Genomic DNA, 20,490 nt, shown 5'->3' with positions numbered 1-20,490 from the left:
TACAACGATTATGGTTATTCTGTCGCGTACGCGTAAGTGACGTAAACATTACGTAACAATAATAACCGACGCCTGTCCGTGGAAGAGCGCGATGATGCAGAGCTATGCTGCAGACAACGTCGAACAGAAGGCAGGGCGGGGCGATATGGCGGGGGTGTAGGCCAGAAAGCTAAACGACAGAGCACGCGACGAAGACGGAGCAAAGCGTGTTCTCTTTTAGGCCCCACGAATTATTAGAACTCTCTTTAACGCGTTCGGAGACCGATACCGAGAATTCTCGTTTACGCAACGGCGGCCATTTTTACTTTAACCTCCAAACTATATCACGGCGGAATCTGAATTCTGTTCTAACAAAATTGTTAGAAATTTTGTTTTAATAAAAATAAATTGTTAGTAATTGTTTTCTAACTGAATTGTAACTTTTAATAAGATTATATTCCCCTTCTTTACTAATTTTCGAGCGATCGATTTTCCCAGAATTTGAAAGTAAAATAGGACAGGATCGCGCGGAGAATTCTAAAATCGATACGCTCGGGGAATTAGTTAAAAAAAAAGAAAGAAGGTTCGCGTTGCGTATCCTCTTAAGAGAGAACCGTAACTCGACCTTCTCGTCGATCAGTATTCAACGAGCGTCCGCCATCTTGTTCCATATGGGTGAAACGAGTCATAGCTCCGTAGATCGTTGACATCGATGAAAGAAAAAAAAAAAAAAAAATAAGAAAATATCATCGAACTGTCGCGTTCGCGGTGCGTCATTCGAATCTCCGACGTTCGATAAACTCGACCGATGATCCGGCATCGATTCCGTAACCATCCGATTCGCGCGACCGTCTCCTGGCCTGGGTGTAACCGAAGCAGTTTTTATGTAACGCTCCTGTTTGCGTCCGTGCGCGTTCGCATTATTCAAAACTTATCCTCGTAACGCTGACGCGAACACGTACGTACCGAGGAGCAGCGCCACGAATAATTGCACGGCTTTCTGGAGTTCCAGCGTTACGAAAATGAATAGTATTAGGAAACCACGGATAGCATTGTCCATCGCGAAACGTAATTTATCGCGCGGCAAACGCGACAAAAAACATCGCTCGAAGAATGATGATTTACGTTCCACCATCTTCCTGAAAACAATTATCGCTAAAAAATAAACCGCGTCCTTGTTCACCGCAGAATCTGCTCCAAGTATGTAGGAATACAATTTTAAATAAATGAATCACTCGATCGTTTCGCGCAAAGTGAAACTACAAGCTCGATCCCATTCATAAAAATGGTCATGAATTGTGAGAAATTGTTGACTAATTAGTAATCAAAGTGTCGTGGCGATGATTTACGACGACACAGTGGGTCAACAACTTTCGACTCGAGGAGCAACGTGGCTTTTTATCGAGGCGATCGGTCACCGGTAACCTGGTATTATTTTACCATTATGTAAATAACGCGTGTAATAAAGACCTTTGACTCTGACAATCGCCTCGTCCCGATACGAAAGTCGAAGACGATCGAAACGGAAGGTAATTCGCTGTCCTGAATTGCTGAATGGAACTCAATTAGCCACGGAACTTCTTCTCCGAGCATACTAATGCCTCACCTGCGGCGCTTCGAGACGCGCAACTCGAAACGGTTCGTTTCTATTTAATAGCACCGCGAACATATAGATCTGCGACTGTAATTATCGCTACGCTTAACGTCGATATGGATCTATCGATCTATCAAGTTTCATTAACGCGTTGACTCGCAGACCAAATTTCCCTCGCTATAAAACCAGTTTTCAATTATTATCGCCGATCCCATTAGCGAATCTATTTATTTTTTCTCGAGAAGCGTAAAATTATTTCTGACTCGTTCGGGGTATTAAAAAGCTGTATAACCTGACCGTAATCTTTATGCTTCCACCGTGTTGTTAAGCAAATCTCCTGTATTATGTATCGCGATCGTACGATATATAAAATATAGCCGTATAAATCGTAGGAATGTTAATTCTTGCTACGATAAGTCGAATCCTAAGTGTAATCCTTCGTTGAGGCTAATTTATACTAGATAATGCGTATGTTTGTCAATTCTGGTAGCAAACGTGGACCGATTTTGCTCGAATTCCAATCGATTCTTACAACGAGAATATAGGATTTTAATTTGAAATTAGATGCAAGGATTCTGTTTGATTACGATGGTGTTTGCAGGAAAACATTCCAGTAGTGTTCGTGGATTTTACGGAACGATTTCGTCACGATAAACATATCGAACGTAATCTTTAAATACCTGGACGCGATGCAAGTACCGCGTATTATCGGTTAATCGACGAGCCGTCGAAATTGTTGACAATGTCGTATTATCGTTCCACGCATAGTGTACGTGTCTTTATTTGCGTCACATCGCTTCGCGTCGTATCGCATCGCGTCGTATCGCCTTGCAGCTAACATACCGTGTAAGCGAAATGCAACGACGCACGGCGAAACAAAACGACCAGACGACGAACAAAACTCTATCTCAGTGGTGTCGTAAAAATGTTCGCGCCTCTAAAGAGGAAATTACGCCGGGGAAACAGTAAACCGGGACTTTTAACATTTGAAAAACCACTTGTGTCTTCTGTAATAGTTCAAGACTCGAACAAATTGGGAAGATACGATTTAAGTTACTGAAGTTTCATGTATGGATGTAGGTTAAGTTCACGAGCTGAAATTTAAATTTAAATTCGTTGAAAAGATGTCAGTGTTTTTAATAATTGACAAAGGAATTGTTAAAGGTTAAATAAAGCAAAATTTGATGGGAAATAATAGCATTGGCGATGTGTGTCAGTAATACGCGATAGAGGCGCTGGTATGTCATGGCCGCCATCTTCGCGTCGCGCAGTATCCCTGACAACGCGGACGGAAGTGGAAGAATTCCACGATCCAAGCTCAAACAGCATCGATTTAAATAAAAAAAAATTCTTGAACAGGTATTCCAGATTTTTGTGAAATTTTAAACAGTTGCGATCGTCTGTAATCGATACCTCGTGGAAAGTGAACTGTTATCTCCTAGAAACGGATACAATTAGCAGCTACCTTGTACTAGATTTTCCAAGTAAACCTTGTCCTGTTAGACGAATTTCGAAGCATTTTCATACAGAGTTTTCGATGGAATCGTAATCGAGACACAAAGATACCAGATTTTACCAGTCTTTGAAGGCCACGCGACTATTTTTAAAGTAAGAATTTCAACCAGGAAAACTAGCATCCCGAATGCAGCTCATGAATAAATTAATGTACAATTGCTTTGCGTTGTCCGAATGAAATTTTCGCTCTCGTGGCTGGAACGGGTTGTTCCTTTTTCGCGTACCGTGTAAATGGATCGAAGAAGGTGAAAAGAAAAAGCGAGCAAGATGATTTCGAGGCAGTAGGTGGACCTAATTGACGCCGAGAACGCGAACACGTGTAGGAACTGGAGTCGCTCGTTATCGCACCCAATATACGTGTTAACGTGTAACCGAGCGGGCGTGGAGATGCGAGACGCGGACGTAATAATGAATATGTCCGAATGAATATGTTTATCCCAGCCATAGACGACAATAGCTGCTCTGTTCTAAATTAGACCACGCGAATATTATTTGCCTCTCCAGCTACGTTAAGTACGCCGACGAGATCGAAAAAGTAGCGCGAATTCTCCAGATCAAACATTTTTTTATTATTCAAGGACTTCGTAAAACGTAAACAACAGCAGAGTGGAAGTAGTTCGTTAGTCCACGGCAGAGCCTCTCGACGCAAATATGCATAATAATGATATTTATACTAACTTCATGAAATGATATTTATTTTAATCGAAGCAGGAAAAAATGAAGACTAATTATATAAAATATAATTTTACAGAAGGGGATTGTTGTTAAACTGGAGAATCTAGGCGAGCGATAATTTTACGATACGCTCGCGATTACGAAAGCGTTGCCCACTTCGGCGCTTTTGTCAGAATAAACCAACGAAAGATAAGAAATATTGCATTTCATTCAGCCATTATCTCATTATCACTGACAATATAACGTTTCGTATAAAAAATGGTACATCCTCGTTCAGTCATTAAGCCGCGCAGAGAGCCTGAAAATTGTTGTTTTCAACGCCCAATGTAACCTACCAATCTCGTTTCCTTGGATACGAAATTGCATAATGCGAGTATTCGAGTGTTCCCCTCCCACGCGGTTTTAACCCCTCGAGTACGAAGCACCTTTCGATTTCAAACGATACTACGAACCTAGTCGTTCGACTGATTTAAAAAAAAATACTATGAAATCTTCATATTTGGGGGCGATAAAATGTTTTCGTAAACATCGAAACGCACGGAGCTAATCTAATCAAACTAGGTTTGCAGAAGGGTTGGCAAACGTTTCTAACTCGAAATCTTTTTGCAAACATAATCCATGACTGCCACTGTTACCCCAACTGTTCGCGATCGCGACCAAACCACGCGAGTAAAGAGTAGATCGGAGATCGGTTTCCGTTTCTCGTAACGGCGCGTTTCCGCCGCCTCCTGGACTCGCGTAAGCGTCTGCTCCACGCAAACGAAGCCGTTTTTATGTAACGCTCCCGTTCCGCGCTCGTACAGGTTCGTTGATTTTACGTCGGTTTTATCACGATAAGCGGTTATCGTCGTGATCGTTGCTATCTGCTATCTCGACGGCCGTTTTCTTCTATAGTTTACGACTTCTCAATCCCCTTAAACCTCGTCGGACGAGAGTATATGTCCCCGTAACTGTCACTTGTAGTACAAATCAATTTTACATCGCAACTGAATTATTTTATTTAATACCGACTTTTACCAAATTTAAAGCATTTAAAAAATAATGAACTAACGAAGGCTTACATAAATTTTCAAATAATTACATTAGCATTTATTAAATAATTATTAATTTAAACTTACGAAGGGTTAAACGAAACAATTCGATTTTATCTTCTACATAAAATCTACAGATTCTCGACGTCTATGTCGCCTTGAAAATTTCTTCGTCAGTTCGCTAGGTGTTATTTTTAGTACACGACTGACGGGATCTGTTAATGAAATTGATTTAAAGTGGAGATCCTACTACATGACCGTACCTTAATTCCTGATAAATCTTAGATTACGAGAGTCAACATAAAACACGGATTTAAAAACGTTTATGGCCGGTGTATTATAGGTAGGGGCTTACTCGTATCAACAATATTTTGCAATTTGTCGCAGCTAGAGCCAATAAAACATTTTCTTTGCCGTGCAAACAGTTCACCCACGATTTTCTTATTTCTAAACGTATCGAATAGCTAAAGGTATAAATAATGCTATTGGTATTCAAGCAAGAGACTCTGTTGCGTCGTATCGGATCCGAGGAACGGTAAAAATCCCAACAATTTTACGAAGGTCTGTGAAAAAAGGTACGCGTCTACCAACGTAGCGAACGTTTTAACGATACGTTGCCGCATGGATCGTGATCGGATGCGATTACGCGAACACGAGTCGTTCCATAACTACCGGCTCGCTTCCGGCATAGAGGAGTACGAACACGCGTCTTTATCGTCCGTCTCGTACTCGAATCGACGCTTTGACGTTTCGCACGCGATAAGGAACCACCGGTAAACCGAGTTTCGATTGCGTGTCGATGCTCCGTGGACGGGTATCATGGTTACGAAATATCTTGAGAACACCCTTCGCCATCGAGACGTTTTTAAGGCTCGAGCTTGGACGGTTCTTCGACTCACCTTGCATCTTCGAGTTATTATATTGAACACTGGCATCTCGTCGTGGCGGCGAACGCGATCGAGGAACGAGGATAAAATTCGTATGCTCGGCGACAGCACGCGCGCACGCACGTGGCCCGAACGCGCCAGCGCTTCGAGAAAGCGAGGGACCGTTTCGAACGAGAAGAAACAGAGGGAAAAGTGTTCGTCTAGCACATCGTAAGCGTTCGAACCGCGTTCCGGGTCTCGTTCGGTACGGTTTCCATCCAGCGGCCGGATGTACGAAACATACGCGCGATCAGAGCGTTCAGAGATGCACCGAAACGATCCAAGTCTCGTTTAGTCCCTATCTCGTCCAGTGGAATCGAGGCGTCGTTTCGTTCAGCCATCCAGCAGTCCAGTTTCCTTTGGAAAACGGATTCACGACGCGGACCGTGGACGATCCCCGTCCCGATCTGCGTGTCACGATCCTCGCGACGGTTCTCTTGCTCTCCGTGGGTTGCTTTCACCGTGGCGAGGGTTGAGCATCGACGACATCGATCCTGCAGGCGAGTCACGGGCGAGGATCGCGGATCACTGCGCGCGCGACGCGGATAAATCGAAGACCGTGGTGTCGCGTCGACGATCGAGGGTGGCGATCGAAGCGAACGAACGCACGCGATATCATATCCTTTTGGCAGGACCTCACGAGCAAGGGCAACGCCTCTTAGGACAACGGTGACACGAGCACGAGCACATTTTTCGATGCGAACGCCTGGGATCGTGGCAAGCCTTGCGTTTCTCCTCGCGCTACTGCTCCGTCGCGACTCCGGCTACCTACGATTAAGCACCTCAAGGTTGCGGTTACCCAATAACGTATCTCTCGATCTCTTCGGGGCGTGGAGGGAGGCTAAACGGAGGAAGAGTCCGGGAACGCGGAGGGAGAACGACCAAGGGAGAGGAGCGACCGAGTCGACGGGCGAAGATAACTACAGAATCTTGGCGCGAAACCCGACCGGAAGCTACGTCACACGATCCCCGATCTCGGATATCTGCGACCCCCCCAGGAAATTATTTATCGAACGACCTCGGTCGCCGGATGATCCCTGGATTATCGTCGAACATTGTCATTTGGGTTCCCCCCGGACGTCGCATGTGGAAACTTTTCCCAACAACTTTTCCTCGAAGATGTCTTTCTCCGTTACGTGTGGTTGGTTGCGAGACGACATCGAACGGCGCGCTCCCGGCTCGCGATAACTCGATAAACGGAACGCCGAGGCGCGGTATACACCGTTCCCGATGCGCGGAAATCGTAACCTCCGGCGTCGATCGGTACGTTTCGGCACTGCCCGCTGCCGCTCGAATACAAGCCACGCGCCACGCGCCACGAGCTCGATGCCCCACGCCTCTCCGTTCCCAGATATCGGCCGTTAGACGCCCGCTTCCACCCGCCGCCGACCGCCGCGCATTCCGCTACCCGGTTAGACGACGCTCTCGTGTCGTCGCGTTCTGGAATCGGCGTGTCGTCAAAGTTACCCGCCGGCAACAGGTTACGCGCCGACAACCGATTGTGCGTGCCCGGAATTCCTCTTCCTTTTCCCGCGTTTCACCCACCGTCGATATCATTCAAATTTTTCTCTAATTTTGGCGCTCATCGGCCGTGTTATTAACTTAGCTAATCCGTGTTTTGGAATTCTTCTTCTATTTTAATTAAACTGTGGTTTATGGGAATTTTTAAAACCGGTGTGGACGCTGCTTTGCTGGTTTTGGGACCAGTGGGACTCATCAATCTTCCTAGCGGGTCCTATCTGAGACGTCGAGTAGTTGGTCGAGTGCTTGCGAGAGAGACTAGAGCGTAGCCCTCTGGCGGCGAGTACGCGAGGTGACGCCACAACGTATCTTATGGTACGAGAATGTGATATTTGACAATATTTTTACAGAATAAGAGCTCGATGAAACTTTTCGCCACTTTCTACGTGTATTTTTTAACAAGTATTTCTTTTTCGTTACGTTTTATCGACTTTGGACGAAACAATAAACGTTATTCGATGCGTCGACGGGCGTTGTTCCGCGTGCAATCCAGCATTTGTTTTCCTTTGATCTCAAATAAAAGATCGAACGCAATAGCGACTCCAAACATCAGTATCGTATGCTTCCTGCATTTGAATCGATAGAAACGTATCACCAAAGCGTAGAAATGGATTAGCCGCGTTATTCAACGCACCTCGAAGCGTTCGAATACGAATTTCTCGGTTCCCGTTTTTCTGCGGTCTTCAAAAATTTCCCTGCTCATCTTTCCTCGATAAGTTTCTCCTTTCCTTCCCCGGCGGGATTATGAATTCCGGTCTCGCGCGCGACGAACGTCGGCCATTCGATTGCGTTAACCGAGTTGGTTTCTCCGCAGGGTTAACCGGGTTTCCTGACGCGGCCACGAAATATCGCGCGCGACAACGATTGCGTGCAACGAGACGCGCTATAAATGGGAAGGAACTCGAAGAAGGTTTTCGATTTGTGGAACGTGTATCGTCGATATCGTTCTATCGAAAGGAAACCTCCGTGAACGTGACATCGGATAAATTGTTGCGTCCCGCTGGGAGGGGAAAAAAATGATCTTCCGTGCGAGCCGTACTGGGTCAGACCTCACAGTCAGCCTTCGTAAGGCAAACCTGCTCGACGATGGACTCATTCTACTCGTAGTACCGTATTCCCTTTCATCCAACGTGCCTAAGTTATACGCTGTTATACACGGTTTGTTTAACTTTGTTGACACAGAGCATTCTTTTTTGATAGATAGCGACAAATATTGGAATTTGTTGGAACAGATACTCTTTTCCAATAGTGTCGTTAGGGTCAATACAATCTGAACTACTTGTTGAAACTACTCTTTTCTAATGGATAATGCCTTGTATTAAAATTAATAGATGCTGCTTAATATTGAAATATACTCAACATAAACAGATATTCTTTTCCAATAGTGTCGTTAGGATTAATACGATCTACTTGTTGAAACTATTCTTTTCTAATGGATAAAGCCTCGAATTAAAATAAATACTGCTTAATATTGAAATACATTCAACATAAACAAATACTCTTTTCCAATAGTGTTATTAGGATTAATACGATCTACTTGTTGAAACTATTCTTTTCTAATGGATAATGCCTCGTATTAACCCTTTGCACTCCTATGTCGAGTGCGATTCGACATCATTTTTTATCTCAGGAGCTCCTTCGTCGAGTTCCAGTCGACACTTTATCAAATCCAAACCAAAGAGATATCTTGAAAATTACAAAATGCAACAACAGTGTAAAATAAAACAGATATTTTAACAGGTAAATTTCAAATAAAACACTGAACTCGATTGAGTCATTTCATTTTAAAATATCACTATAGTCAATATTTATTATCCAACTAAAAATTAACTTTTCTTATTATTAAATCACTTTTTTTTATACCATAAGGCTATTTCATAAGAATTTCATTTTAAAATATCACTATAGACAATTTTTATTATCCAACTAAAAATTAACTTTTCTTATTATTAAATAACTTTTTTTTATACCATAAGGCCAGTTCATAAGAATTTCATTGTGTTTCATTTTAAGATATCACTATAGTCAATTTTTATTATAAAACTAAAAATTATACATAATTATTAATAATTTTTTTTTTGTTCGGAGATGCTGGTAACAAAATTGAAATATAATTCGGAGTCCAAAGGGTTAAAATAAATAGACACTGCTTAATATTGAAATATACTCAACATAAACAAATATTCTTTTCCAATAGTGTCGATAGAATTAATACAATCTGAACTACTTGTTGAAACTATTTTTTAATGGATAATCGTATTAAAATTAATAAATACTGCTTAATATTGAAATGCATTCAACATAAACAAATACTCTTTTCCAATAGTAACATTAGAATTAATACGATCTACTTGTTGAAACTATTCTTTTCTAATGGATAATTGTATTAAAATAAATAAATACTGCTTAATATTGAAATATACTCAACATAAACAGATATTCTTTTCCAGAGCAGAATGTGCCCACTAAAATTACTCCAATTAATCCTTTTAATAAAATAGGATGGTGTTTTTTTGTATTTTTAACGAATTCAGGTGGTAAGCAGGGTGTTATTATTCCGACGTTGGTCGAGAAATAGCAGGGAAGCAAAAAGCTAAGCCCATCGGTGGCTCTTTTTGTCTCCAGAAGTTGTAACGCTCAGCCACCCACCGGTATTATTCGACTCGCCTGATTTGGCTCCCTGCAGGCGACTTTTTACCCCCGAAATTTCACGAATAGTTCGATATCGAGTATTCGTGAGGCTTCGATCGACGTTTCTTACCCCCGTTCGGAAGAAGGATTATCAAAGATCGGTTCGATGTCTTCCGCGGAAGTTGCAAACCGTGCATTCGATGTTAACAGTTATTTTTTGTCTCGAACTGTATACAGGATGCAATGGACAACGTAACTCCATAAAATGGATGAAGCATCGAGCAAAGTTCCTCGCTACGGACGCCTCGTTTGCCCGATCACGAACTCGTTCAACTTTTGTTCGATTAATGACGCAAAAATTAAAATTGAAAGCAATTACTCCCGAGTTTAACTGGCTCTCGACTTGGGGGGTCTAATGAAAAATGCAAAGGGGCGAGTAATAAAGTGTTTAAAAGTTCGCGAAGAAGATATCCGTTGAATTCGAAGCGTCGAAAGTGATAGTCTATTTCGTCGAGCACCGTGATTTCCTAGCGATCGTAGACACGAGGGGAATATGAAATGAAGAAGAAAGCGATCGATCGATCGACCTTTCGATCATCGAGCAAACCTGTCGTTACGATTTCGAATCGACCAAACCGTGAGTACACAACTTTCAGAAAGAATGATAAAAATGTTACCCAATCGAAAGTAAGTATATCGAGTGTCAAAATTAATTTGAAACCCGGTTGAAAATAGCTAGCGTTATTGATCGTCGTCGTGTACTTCCTTGTTGGAGAGAAGAGTGTGGGGTCAAATTTATGACAATGAAATAGTTGCAAGTCACATTGTTTACTGATATCATGGTCACGTTCAAGCTATCTTGCACCGACACGAGAATTTTGCGCAGCCGCTGCTAAGATGATAATTGCATTTTCTTCGTTAGTTGCTCTTCGAGGCCCTCCGCTCTTCCAGTTACTTGTAACGTTTTAATTGGGCTCGAAACAACGCGCACGCGAACTTCGACCAGCCGGAGCTATTTCTGTAAACGTTTCGTTGATTCTCTCGTAATTTTCTCACGCTCACCTAAGATAAACGCATCCACTGGCTCTATTAATTCGCGAAAAGCACGGTATTAGATACGAGGGAGTGTTTTTAAGTTTAATTATCCTGTGGCATTGAGGAACGTATCATTAAGTTGTAATGCAACAGCAAGCGTACGCGAAAACGAAAGTCGAAATGCAATAACATTCGTATCAAGTTTTATCGGTGCATATAATCGTCGTTCAAGGCCACCGTGTAGAACACGCGTAAATCAGCATCGTCGCGAGTAGATAGAGGAATTATATCTGAACAAATATTTCGAATAACGAATGAAAAATATCAATAAATATGTACGATAAACTTTGATAAGAAAGATTGTATTTTGCCAAAAAATTATCAAAAAAGAGTGTACTTAACGGATATCCTACTTGACCTCGTTCTCGAGTTGCAATCATTTCTGTATACCAATAACGTAAAGTTATCTTCACGGGAAGCGTTTAAAATGGCAACCTTTGATCCAAGCAGAGTCATAGTGTTTCTAGATCTATCGAACATTTCGATTATTTTCTCGAATTTTGCTAACTCTCTCGTATATGTCGAACGATTTAAACTAGTCCCGAAAAAAATAAAAATCTGTTCGATTGTAGATCCGCGAACGGAACCAGGCAATAGATCCTCCGCGCGACCTATCGATCTATGATAAAATCACTCGTTCTAGAACTGCCCGACAGCGCGGTTGAAACGATCGCATGCGACCGTAGATCTAAAGAAACTTCTTTCAATAATTCATGCAATTGATTGCTCAAGAAATTGACATAAGATTGGCTCGTTAATCTCCCATTAAAGAAAACAGGGCGATATCGAGCACTACGTACAAGCAGTTTAGTAGAATCAATTAGATTGGCTCAATTTCTGATTAAAAGCTACGGGGAGTATAAAAATGGCCGTAATTTGGGACCAAGGACGTGTACGAGGCGCATGCTGATGGGAACTTCTTTTTTTACCCCTTTGCTTTTGTGCGGATCCAACCATAAATAATCCATTCTGACCCATTAAATCTTTCTCGATAGATTTCCATTATGTATCGAGCATAAAATTCAGGCGCGATGTAAGCTCGCGTTCCCACCTTATGGGATTTAAAAAAGGGAAAACAAAAGCGAACAGAGAAAATATTATAATGATTACTGGACTACGAATAATTTAAATTTAATAATAATTTAAATTTAATAATAATTTAAATTACAATATGTTACGAGTATTTTTTCAATATTGTCGAGAGTTAGTTGATGACTTAAAGTCAATTTAGAAGCTGAGAACAAACGCTCGACATTGCAAGATGTGATTGGGGCACATTTGAATTTGCCCCCTTCAACAATCTGACCTCATGATACTCGTTTCCGTGTAACCTATCTGCCAGGAATACTTCAGAATTGCTGATTAATACTATTCGTAGTATCTATGAACTGTTACCATTATTGAATCACTGTAGGTAAACACGGGATGTATAAATAGCTATTTGTCATTTCTGCCACGACTATCGTACACAAACGTTGAATTAATAGAGTGAAATAGACAGACGAGCATTAATTCTAGGAAAAGAAATGCAATAAACATGTATGACACATGCGGTATATTTCGATATACGTTTTCATAAAAAATATGCAAAACATATGTCTGTATGAAAAATATGCAAAATAAAGAAATATATTTTTAACGACCTCTGGTGATGAAACATACTTCTATTTAGATTTCGCTCTTTAATCTATTCCCCAGAAACACTTGCATAAACATCCGGAGTCTGGTAATTACTGTAGACGACTCGAAGTAAAACTAATCTTTCCGAGCATTTCTAAAAATCGTATCTCACGTTGGGAGGCTGGAAACACAGTCGAGTTCAAGCATTTATGGGAAATTCTCCGAGAAACTACAAACTTCGTTTAATATGCAAAAATATAAGACACTTCGAGATACGAATTATTTAAGGGTTGAGACAACCCTCGAAGCTCCCATTTCGTTAATCCTGTTAACAAAAATATGAATTTGCATGGAGGTCCGTGGTAATTAGTCTTCCGCCTGAAATGTTACATATTCCAGGGTCGCGTTGTTTTCTGCAAAAACGACCCTTGTGCATAGCGGGGCGCGTCGATGGTTCCCAGGATTCGACCGCCCAAGCCACCCACATGCCTGCCCCCTCCCCCCCTGGGGCCTCTTTGCCGATCCATTTCCATTCCGTTCGAATAGGTAATATCGTGACCGTTCTCGCGTAAAGCTAGTCGTACGCGTACAGAGTTATAAAGTTAACATTACCTCGGAATTGCTGGTGGCGACGCTGGAGAGACCCGGCGACATGGCGCCGGTCATAGGATCCGGGCTGGCCGCGACCGGATTACCGTGCGACAACACCGTGGGAGCGTGAGGGTGCTGGTGAGGGTGCGGGTACGACGCCAGATGAGGATGCTGCGGCTTTTGGTGATGCACCGCCGGTCCTGGCGGCGCGCTCTGAACCACCATCGGCGCGGAGGACGTCACGATGTCCGAGTTCTCGCTGAGGACGCTCTCGCTTCCGGTGCCGTCCATGGATCCGCCGTGGAACGACTCGTGCAGATACTGCCGCACCTGGTTCTTCTGCTTCTGCACCACATGGTACCGCGTCGGGTTCTCCAATAATGTGCGTACCTGCGAGCAGAAACACGATCTGTTAGACCAATTCCCATTTGTAACCCTTCTCTGTGTTGTGTTAGAAAACTGGGGTTGACTTGATCACGTTTATGGAAATTAGAGTGTTGTGTGGGGGTTGGAGATTACTGAGGAGGGTCTCTAACATGTAGAGAATAGTGAAGTTATCCAGAAGTTATGGCATTTTAAACGTAAGCATGAAATTTAAGGGAATCCTGGTGATTCCTGGTCAGACATGACATTTTCGGTAATGAATTTTTTTCTTGAAAGTGAGTAGGATTTCGGGCGTATGTCTATTCACCAAAAATGGTTGTACTTGACCCCAGAATCTAAAAATAATTTTTTCAAAATGGTTTAACATTTCTTTTTTTTGAAAATTGTGGCACCTACTCGAATTTTTCTCTCGAAAGTGAGCAGGAATTCGAGGGTATGTCTATCGACCAAAAATGATTATAATCGACCCCCGCAACTGACAATAATTTTTTTGGAACGATTTAAAATTTTTTAATTTCGCCGAAAACTTCAGCACCTACTCGAATTTTTCTCTCGAAAGTGAGCAGGAATTCGAGGGTATGTCTATGGACCAAAAATGATTGTAATTGATCCCTGCAATTGAAAATAATTTTTTTAGAACGATTTGAAATTTTTTAATTTCGCCGAAAACTTCAGCACCTACTCGAATTTTTTTCTCGAATCTGAGTAGGAATTCGAGGGTATGTCTATCGACCAAAAATGATTGTAATTGACCCCAGGACCTAAAAATAATTTTTTCAAAACGGTTTGAAATTTTTTAATTTTGTTGAAAATTTCAGCACCTACTCGAATTTTTTTCTCGAATCTGAGTAGGAAATCGAGGGTATGTCCAACGACAAAAAATCATTGTAATTGACCCCAGGACCTAAAAATAATTTTTTCAAAACGGTTTGAAATTTTTTAATTTTGTTGAAAATTTCAGCACCTACTCGAATTTTTTTCTCGAATCTGAGTAGGAATTCGAGGGTATGTCCAACGACAAAAAATCATTGTAATTGACCCCAGAACCTAAAAATAATTTTTTCAAAACGGTTTGAAATTTTTTAATTTTGTTGAAAATTTCAGCACCTACTCGAATTTTTTTCTCGAAAGTGAGCAGGAATTCAAGGGTATGTCTATCGACAAAAAATGATTGTAATTGCCCCCCGCAATTGAAAATAATTTTTTTCGAACGGTTTGAAATTTTTTTTTTTTCATAAATTTGGGCACCTCCTATCAATTTTTTTTTTTAAATTCGTGTTTGTTGTTGAACGTTTCTGTCGCAAATCTTTGTCGAAATATATTTCGTCGAAAAATTACAGGCAGCAAAAAGTAGGAATTAATTTTATCCATCGAGTATTAACTCGCTAAAATGTGCACCGATCACGGATGGTATAATTCAAGGTATAAATTATGTACGACATCGTTAATGATTTCGTTTTATGAAAAGGGGTCGCTAGAAGTTTAAAAAGCGCTGCTCTCGACTGTATTTTATCAGATGTAACGCGGCTAATAATGGTAATTTTAACGCTTTTATTTTCCAAAAAACCCTGCCCGACGCTGACACACTGTCGGACCAACCCCCCTCCGCGGTATTACCATATTCATGATTGAGAATCGTGCCAAAGTTGTTCTCGAAACTACGCTGCGAGTCCAAAAAGATTAACATTGTCGCTGCCACCCGTTACATTGGACGATCGCTCAAAAGCCTCGTGCATCAATCTTTCTGGGAACGAAGCAGTTTTATTATATATCGTGCACTGTTTCCATAAAAATTTGCGCTCGCGCGTATCGAGAGTACGTCGACTAAGCAAACCGTGAGATAAAAATTTCGGATCGTGCACGATTTTTCGGAAAAGACGCGAGAATCGTACGAGCTGCACTTTCTCGAGGCATCGGGTTAGGTCATTTTACTAAGCGTGTCTCAGCTGGGCGATTAGTTATCTAGTTGTTTTGACTTCCACGATGTTAGACAAGTGACAGCATGTATCCGGTATTAAGCAATCGCTCGTATCGACGAATTATCGCTAATTCGAAGTTCGCAGAATAGAGATCGTTCGCAATTTTTAGGCGATAAAGTATCTAAATCCTCGATTCAAATTCTGAAATTATAATTTATTAATATCGAAACGACTATCGAGAGACTTCCTAGTTGATTTTCAAATGGAAGACTTATTCGAATAGCTCACATCGAACTAAATTTTTATTAATAGTACTAACGAACGTGTTAAAGCATTACGGATGGATAACGAGATATCTCGCGTTTCGTGTTTCAGGGTCAGAGACCGTTTAAATAGCTGACATTGGGTGTGCATAGCAATAAAAACGCGGCATAAGCTTAAAAAAAGTTGAAAACCGTCGCGATAGGGGGTAACCTCGTCCCACATTGTGAATTCGATTACAGTAAGTACACAAAATTATAAGTAATCAAATAAATAAAGAAGCGATCGAAGAAAGAACAAGCTCGCTGGAAAGCAAGGACGCGAAATAAGGCTAACGGAGCGGGAAGTATGAAAAAAAAAAAAAAAAAAAAGAAATAATTGAGAATGCAGTTCTACGGAGCAATTTTCACAAATGGTGCCACTTAAAAATTAATCGCGCGTGGCGAACGTTCTACACCTGCCATTGTCCTATGTTCAGATCGGATAACAACGGCGCAGAAATTATTCGATTGGGCAACCTACTGACATTGAGCAAATTAATTTTAAATTCAGCACCGCGGTAGAACATAAGGCGCGCTAAACTAATACGAGAGAGGCGCGAACTTGATAGAACAGTTTGTAGAACGCAAAATTGTTGCTCGTTACAATCGTCGGAAATAATGCGTGATTAATCTATCGTTAGAGACGGAGGTGAAAAATTATACGAGTTTACGAACCGGTTCATTGCGTAATCGGTTTTTTTTTTATTTCTTTGGACGTCAATGGATACGCCGTTGTACAGAGAAAGAAAGAACAGTCCCGAATTAAGGGAAACGCGCTACTTCGAATAAGTAGAATATGGTCAGTGTCGTGTCGCCTTTACGAAGGCTGACTATAACGTCTGATTTAATACTACTCGCGCTTGGAAGGTCTTTTTTTCTACGGATATTTATCTATTAACCCAATTCCATCGCGTCCCACCCTCGACGAATGAACTTCCATGGACACCATTTTGTCATTTCTACCGAACAGCGCGAAATTTAAAATTTAAAACGATAATTAAAGAAACTGAAGCTGTATTTTTGAAGAAATGACGATACAAATAAAAAAGAGACGTTTTTCGATAATCGACTGTGAAAAGAATTTTCAAACTGTTTTATATTTGGTTACGAGTTCCCAGAAACTTCTCACAGTTCTAACGCCGGACTCTCGCGGGAGACCAACGTCACGCATGACAGCGATAATTTTCTATTTTACGTACGAATAAACAAATGAACTGTAGCTCAGTGTCGCGTTACGTGTGTTCACTTAGCCCATTTAACATATTTTATTTCTAGAGTCGAGAGCGCAAGATTAAACGAAACTTTACGATTTGTAAATTCCGTCGATTCCTCTTAGAAATCTTGATAAACGAAATATGAAAATATACGTTTGTTAAGAAAATGTTTATTGCATTCCTTCGTCGAGATTTCCAGGAGAGATCTAGGAAGAACAATTGCAAATTATTAATTTGTTTCGCCACTGGTTTTGCGTTTCCGTTTGAAGAAATTGTGCTTTGAAAATGGAGCTAGCGTAAACGTCTCGAGTGTTCGTGGTACAGATGCACTCGACGAGAGATTATCGACGACGTTGATCGTCGTTTACGCCAGAAGATACGCGATACGCGTCGCTTCAAAGACAAAAGCCCCCGCCATCTGTCGGGCACGTTTGTTACTTGGAAAAGCTCGCGGCATAATCGAGACAGCGAAACGAAAATTCCCCGAAGCGTCGCTTGCAAGTAACGAAACATGTAAAAGTATATTTTTGTAACCCTTTTGGCACGATTCGAGGCTCACGAATTTTTTTCCATTCGATGATTATTTATTTCTATAAAATGTGTATAGAATTCGACAGGTCGACGTTGCTTAAACAGAATACACGTTTAACCCTTTCTGTTCAATTAATTCGATATGTCATCGCTAATTTTAAGCCTCGTCATTTCACGTATAAACATACCAATAATTTCAATTAACGTCGTTGAGTTGAATTATTTCTGGTCGCAACGAGCCATTAGTTGCATTATCGCGGCAACTGAAACGACAGCGAAACCGATTTTTCTGGTATTTGGTAAATATATTTTTAATTTCACATTAGTGTATTCCTTTGAATACATTTTGATAAACGCGACATATAATGTTTGTAAACGAGAGATAAGATAATGTGAAACGAAGAGTAAGTTAGTGTAATAAAATGTGGAAAAATTCTAATTGAAACGCTCAAGAGCAGATACTTAGATGACTATCTTGATTCTGTTATTTTTCGACTTTCATATCGGAGTATTAACGTCTTTGCAGTATCTTCGCGGAGACGACACTATTTGTTCTTTTCCACTACGTTGGAAACCGATAGAAACGAAGTTATAACCGCGGATCCATTTATTTTTCAATTCACAATGTCATCGATATTTTTCGAACGGCATATTTGTTTACATCGCGCTAACGTTTGCGGGTAAAACATTTGATTAATTAAAATAATCGATTACGCGGCGCAGAAAGAATTAAACGTGCCGTAACGGCGGATTCCATCCGACCGTAGATCAGTCATTGACATTAATCGATCTCGTGCCGTGTAAATACCGTGTCGGTCGCGCGTGCGTTCGCATTGGTCAGAAACACACAGAGGGAATGAGTGGGCGGTGGGTAGCGATGGGATCGATACCGATACCAACGATAATAGAGTCGATTCGATATCGAGGCACTCGACGCTAAGCATCGATCCGGATAAAAAGTCTCGACGCTCGATAAAAATAAATCCCACGAAATAAACAGTAACTTTTTGAACGTTAAAACACTCTGACGAACGACTGAGAAAATTATACTTTTTGCCTCCTTTTCAATCCCCCTTCGATTTAATTATAAACTCTACGTTGTCGCGTGTAAATAATAAAAAAATACCCCTCGGTACCGTGGGGCGTTTTTGATCAAAAAATTTAGATTTAATTCCGTCGTCCTGTAAATAATAAAAAAATCCCCCTTGGTACCGTGGCATGTTCGATCGAAAAAGTTCCTTTTGAAATTCATATTATTAAATTTCGATTTAATTACGTCGCCTGTAAACAACAGGAGAAAGGATCTCCCTTGGTACCGCGGAATTTTTGATAAAAAAAAATTTCTTTTCACGCCATACACGTGTGATTTCGAGCGATGGGGGGTTGTGAAGAAACGATAGAAGCGTGGTTTCGGGACGGTGTTCGTCCCATCGCTAGTGGGTGGGGATCGAAGCGTGGCGGTTACGAGAGAAGTGGAATAAGAACGTACTTGCAAGACTTGCGGCGGCACGTCCACCCCGATGGTCGAGAGGGAGGCAGGGGGTACGGGTCTGGGAGGGGCGGCTGCCGGCCTCTGCTGCTGCAAGCTCTGACGAAATTCTGCCTCTCGCCTCTCCTGCTCCTGCAGCTGCTCACGCATCAACTGGAGCTTCAATTGCGTGCGCGAAGTGGGCGTAGCGGTCTTGAACGTCGGCGGACTGAAAACCATCGAAAACGATTCGATCTTATTGCACGAGACTTTGTTTACCTGCCACGTGCCGCGAGGCACCGTAAGGCAGCCGTCGACGCGATTCGAGAACACGCCGCCTCGGTCGTTTATTTTTAACTACAACCACCGAGCCGTTCCGCGGCGACAGGAATTCTGGAAAGTTCGACCGTACGTGCAAGGATTCCCCGACGATACACCTTGACCGTTTAACAACGAGCTACCTGGCCGCGGGAGGGGAGGGAGTCGTACGTACACGATTTTCCAGGATTCACAAAGATTGTAATTGTTGGACGTTAGACGTTTTGTCGAAGCCACGATTTTATTCAATTTTGTCTAAATTGTGTCTAAATTGAATTGAACATTCTTTTTGTAGGGCAATGAGGATGAGTTAGACATTTTGTCAAAGTTAAGGTTTTCTCGAATTTTGTCTAAATTCTGTCTAAATTTAATTGAACATTCTTTTTGCATGGCGATGAGGGTGAGTCAATTAGACATTTTGTCAAAGCCACAATTTTATTGAATTTTGTCTAAATTGTGTCTAAATTGTGTCTAAAATGAATTGAACATTCTTTTTGTAGGGCAATGAGGATGAGTCAATTAGACATTTTGTCAAAGCCACAATTTTGTTGAATTTTGTCTAAATTGTGTCTAAATTGTGTCTAAATTGAATTGAACATAATTTTTGTAGGGCAATGAGGATGAGTTAATTAGACATTTTGTCAAAGCTACGATTTTATCGAATTTTGTCTAAATTGTATCTAAATTGTGTCTAAATTGTGTCTAAATTGAATTGAACATTCTTTTTGCATGGCGATGAGGATGAGTCAATTAGATGTTTTGTCAAAGCCACAATTTTATCGAATTTTGTCTAAATTGTGTCTAAATTGAATTGAACATTCTTTTTGTAGGGCAATGAGGATGAGTTAATTAGACATTTTGTCAAATACACGATTTTATCGAATTTTGTCTAAATTGTATCTAAATTGTGTCTAAATTGTGTCTAAATTGAATTGAACATTCTTTTTGCATGGCAATGAGGATGAGTTAATTAGACATTTTGTCAAATACACGATTTTATCGAATTTTGTCTAAATTGTATCTAAATTGTGTCTAAATTGTATCTAAATTGTGTCTAAATTGAATTGTACATTCTTTTTGCATGACAATAAGGGTGAGTCAATTAGATATTTTGTCAAAACCTCGTTTTCTCGAATTTTGTCTAAATTCTGTCTAAATTTAATTGAACATTCTTTT

The 20,490-nt window shown here is 41.1% G+C and overlaps 1 protein-coding gene across 2 annotated transcripts in view; it reads right to left on the bottom strand.

The window, feature by feature from the left end:
• The window catches only part of LOC122397764 (microphthalmia-associated transcription factor), a 45,814-nt gene that overhangs the window by 11,973 nt on the left and 13,351 nt on the right, over positions 1-20,490 (bottom strand). For both annotated transcript variants that reach the window (XM_043397155.1, XM_043397154.1), the window contains exons 2-3: positions 19,018-19,225; positions 13,200-13,568 (exon numbers count right to left, since the gene is read on the bottom strand). In XM_043397155.1, the coding sequence (XP_043253090.1) occupies positions 13,200-13,568; positions 19,018-19,225 (577 nt within the window). The remainder of the gene's footprint in view (positions 1-13,199; positions 13,569-19,017; positions 19,226-20,490) is intronic.

Source organism: Colletes gigas, unplaced genomic scaffold, assembly GCF_013123115.1.
Source record: "Colletes gigas isolate AHSC1104 unplaced genomic scaffold, ASM1312311v1 Colletes_gigas_Sc00010, whole genome shotgun sequence".
Classification (NCBI taxonomy): Eukaryota; Metazoa; Arthropoda; class Insecta; order Hymenoptera; family Colletidae; genus Colletes; species Colletes gigas.
The sequence above is the reverse complement of the archived record's forward strand: the minus strand, read 5'-3'. Positions and strand labels throughout refer to the sequence as shown.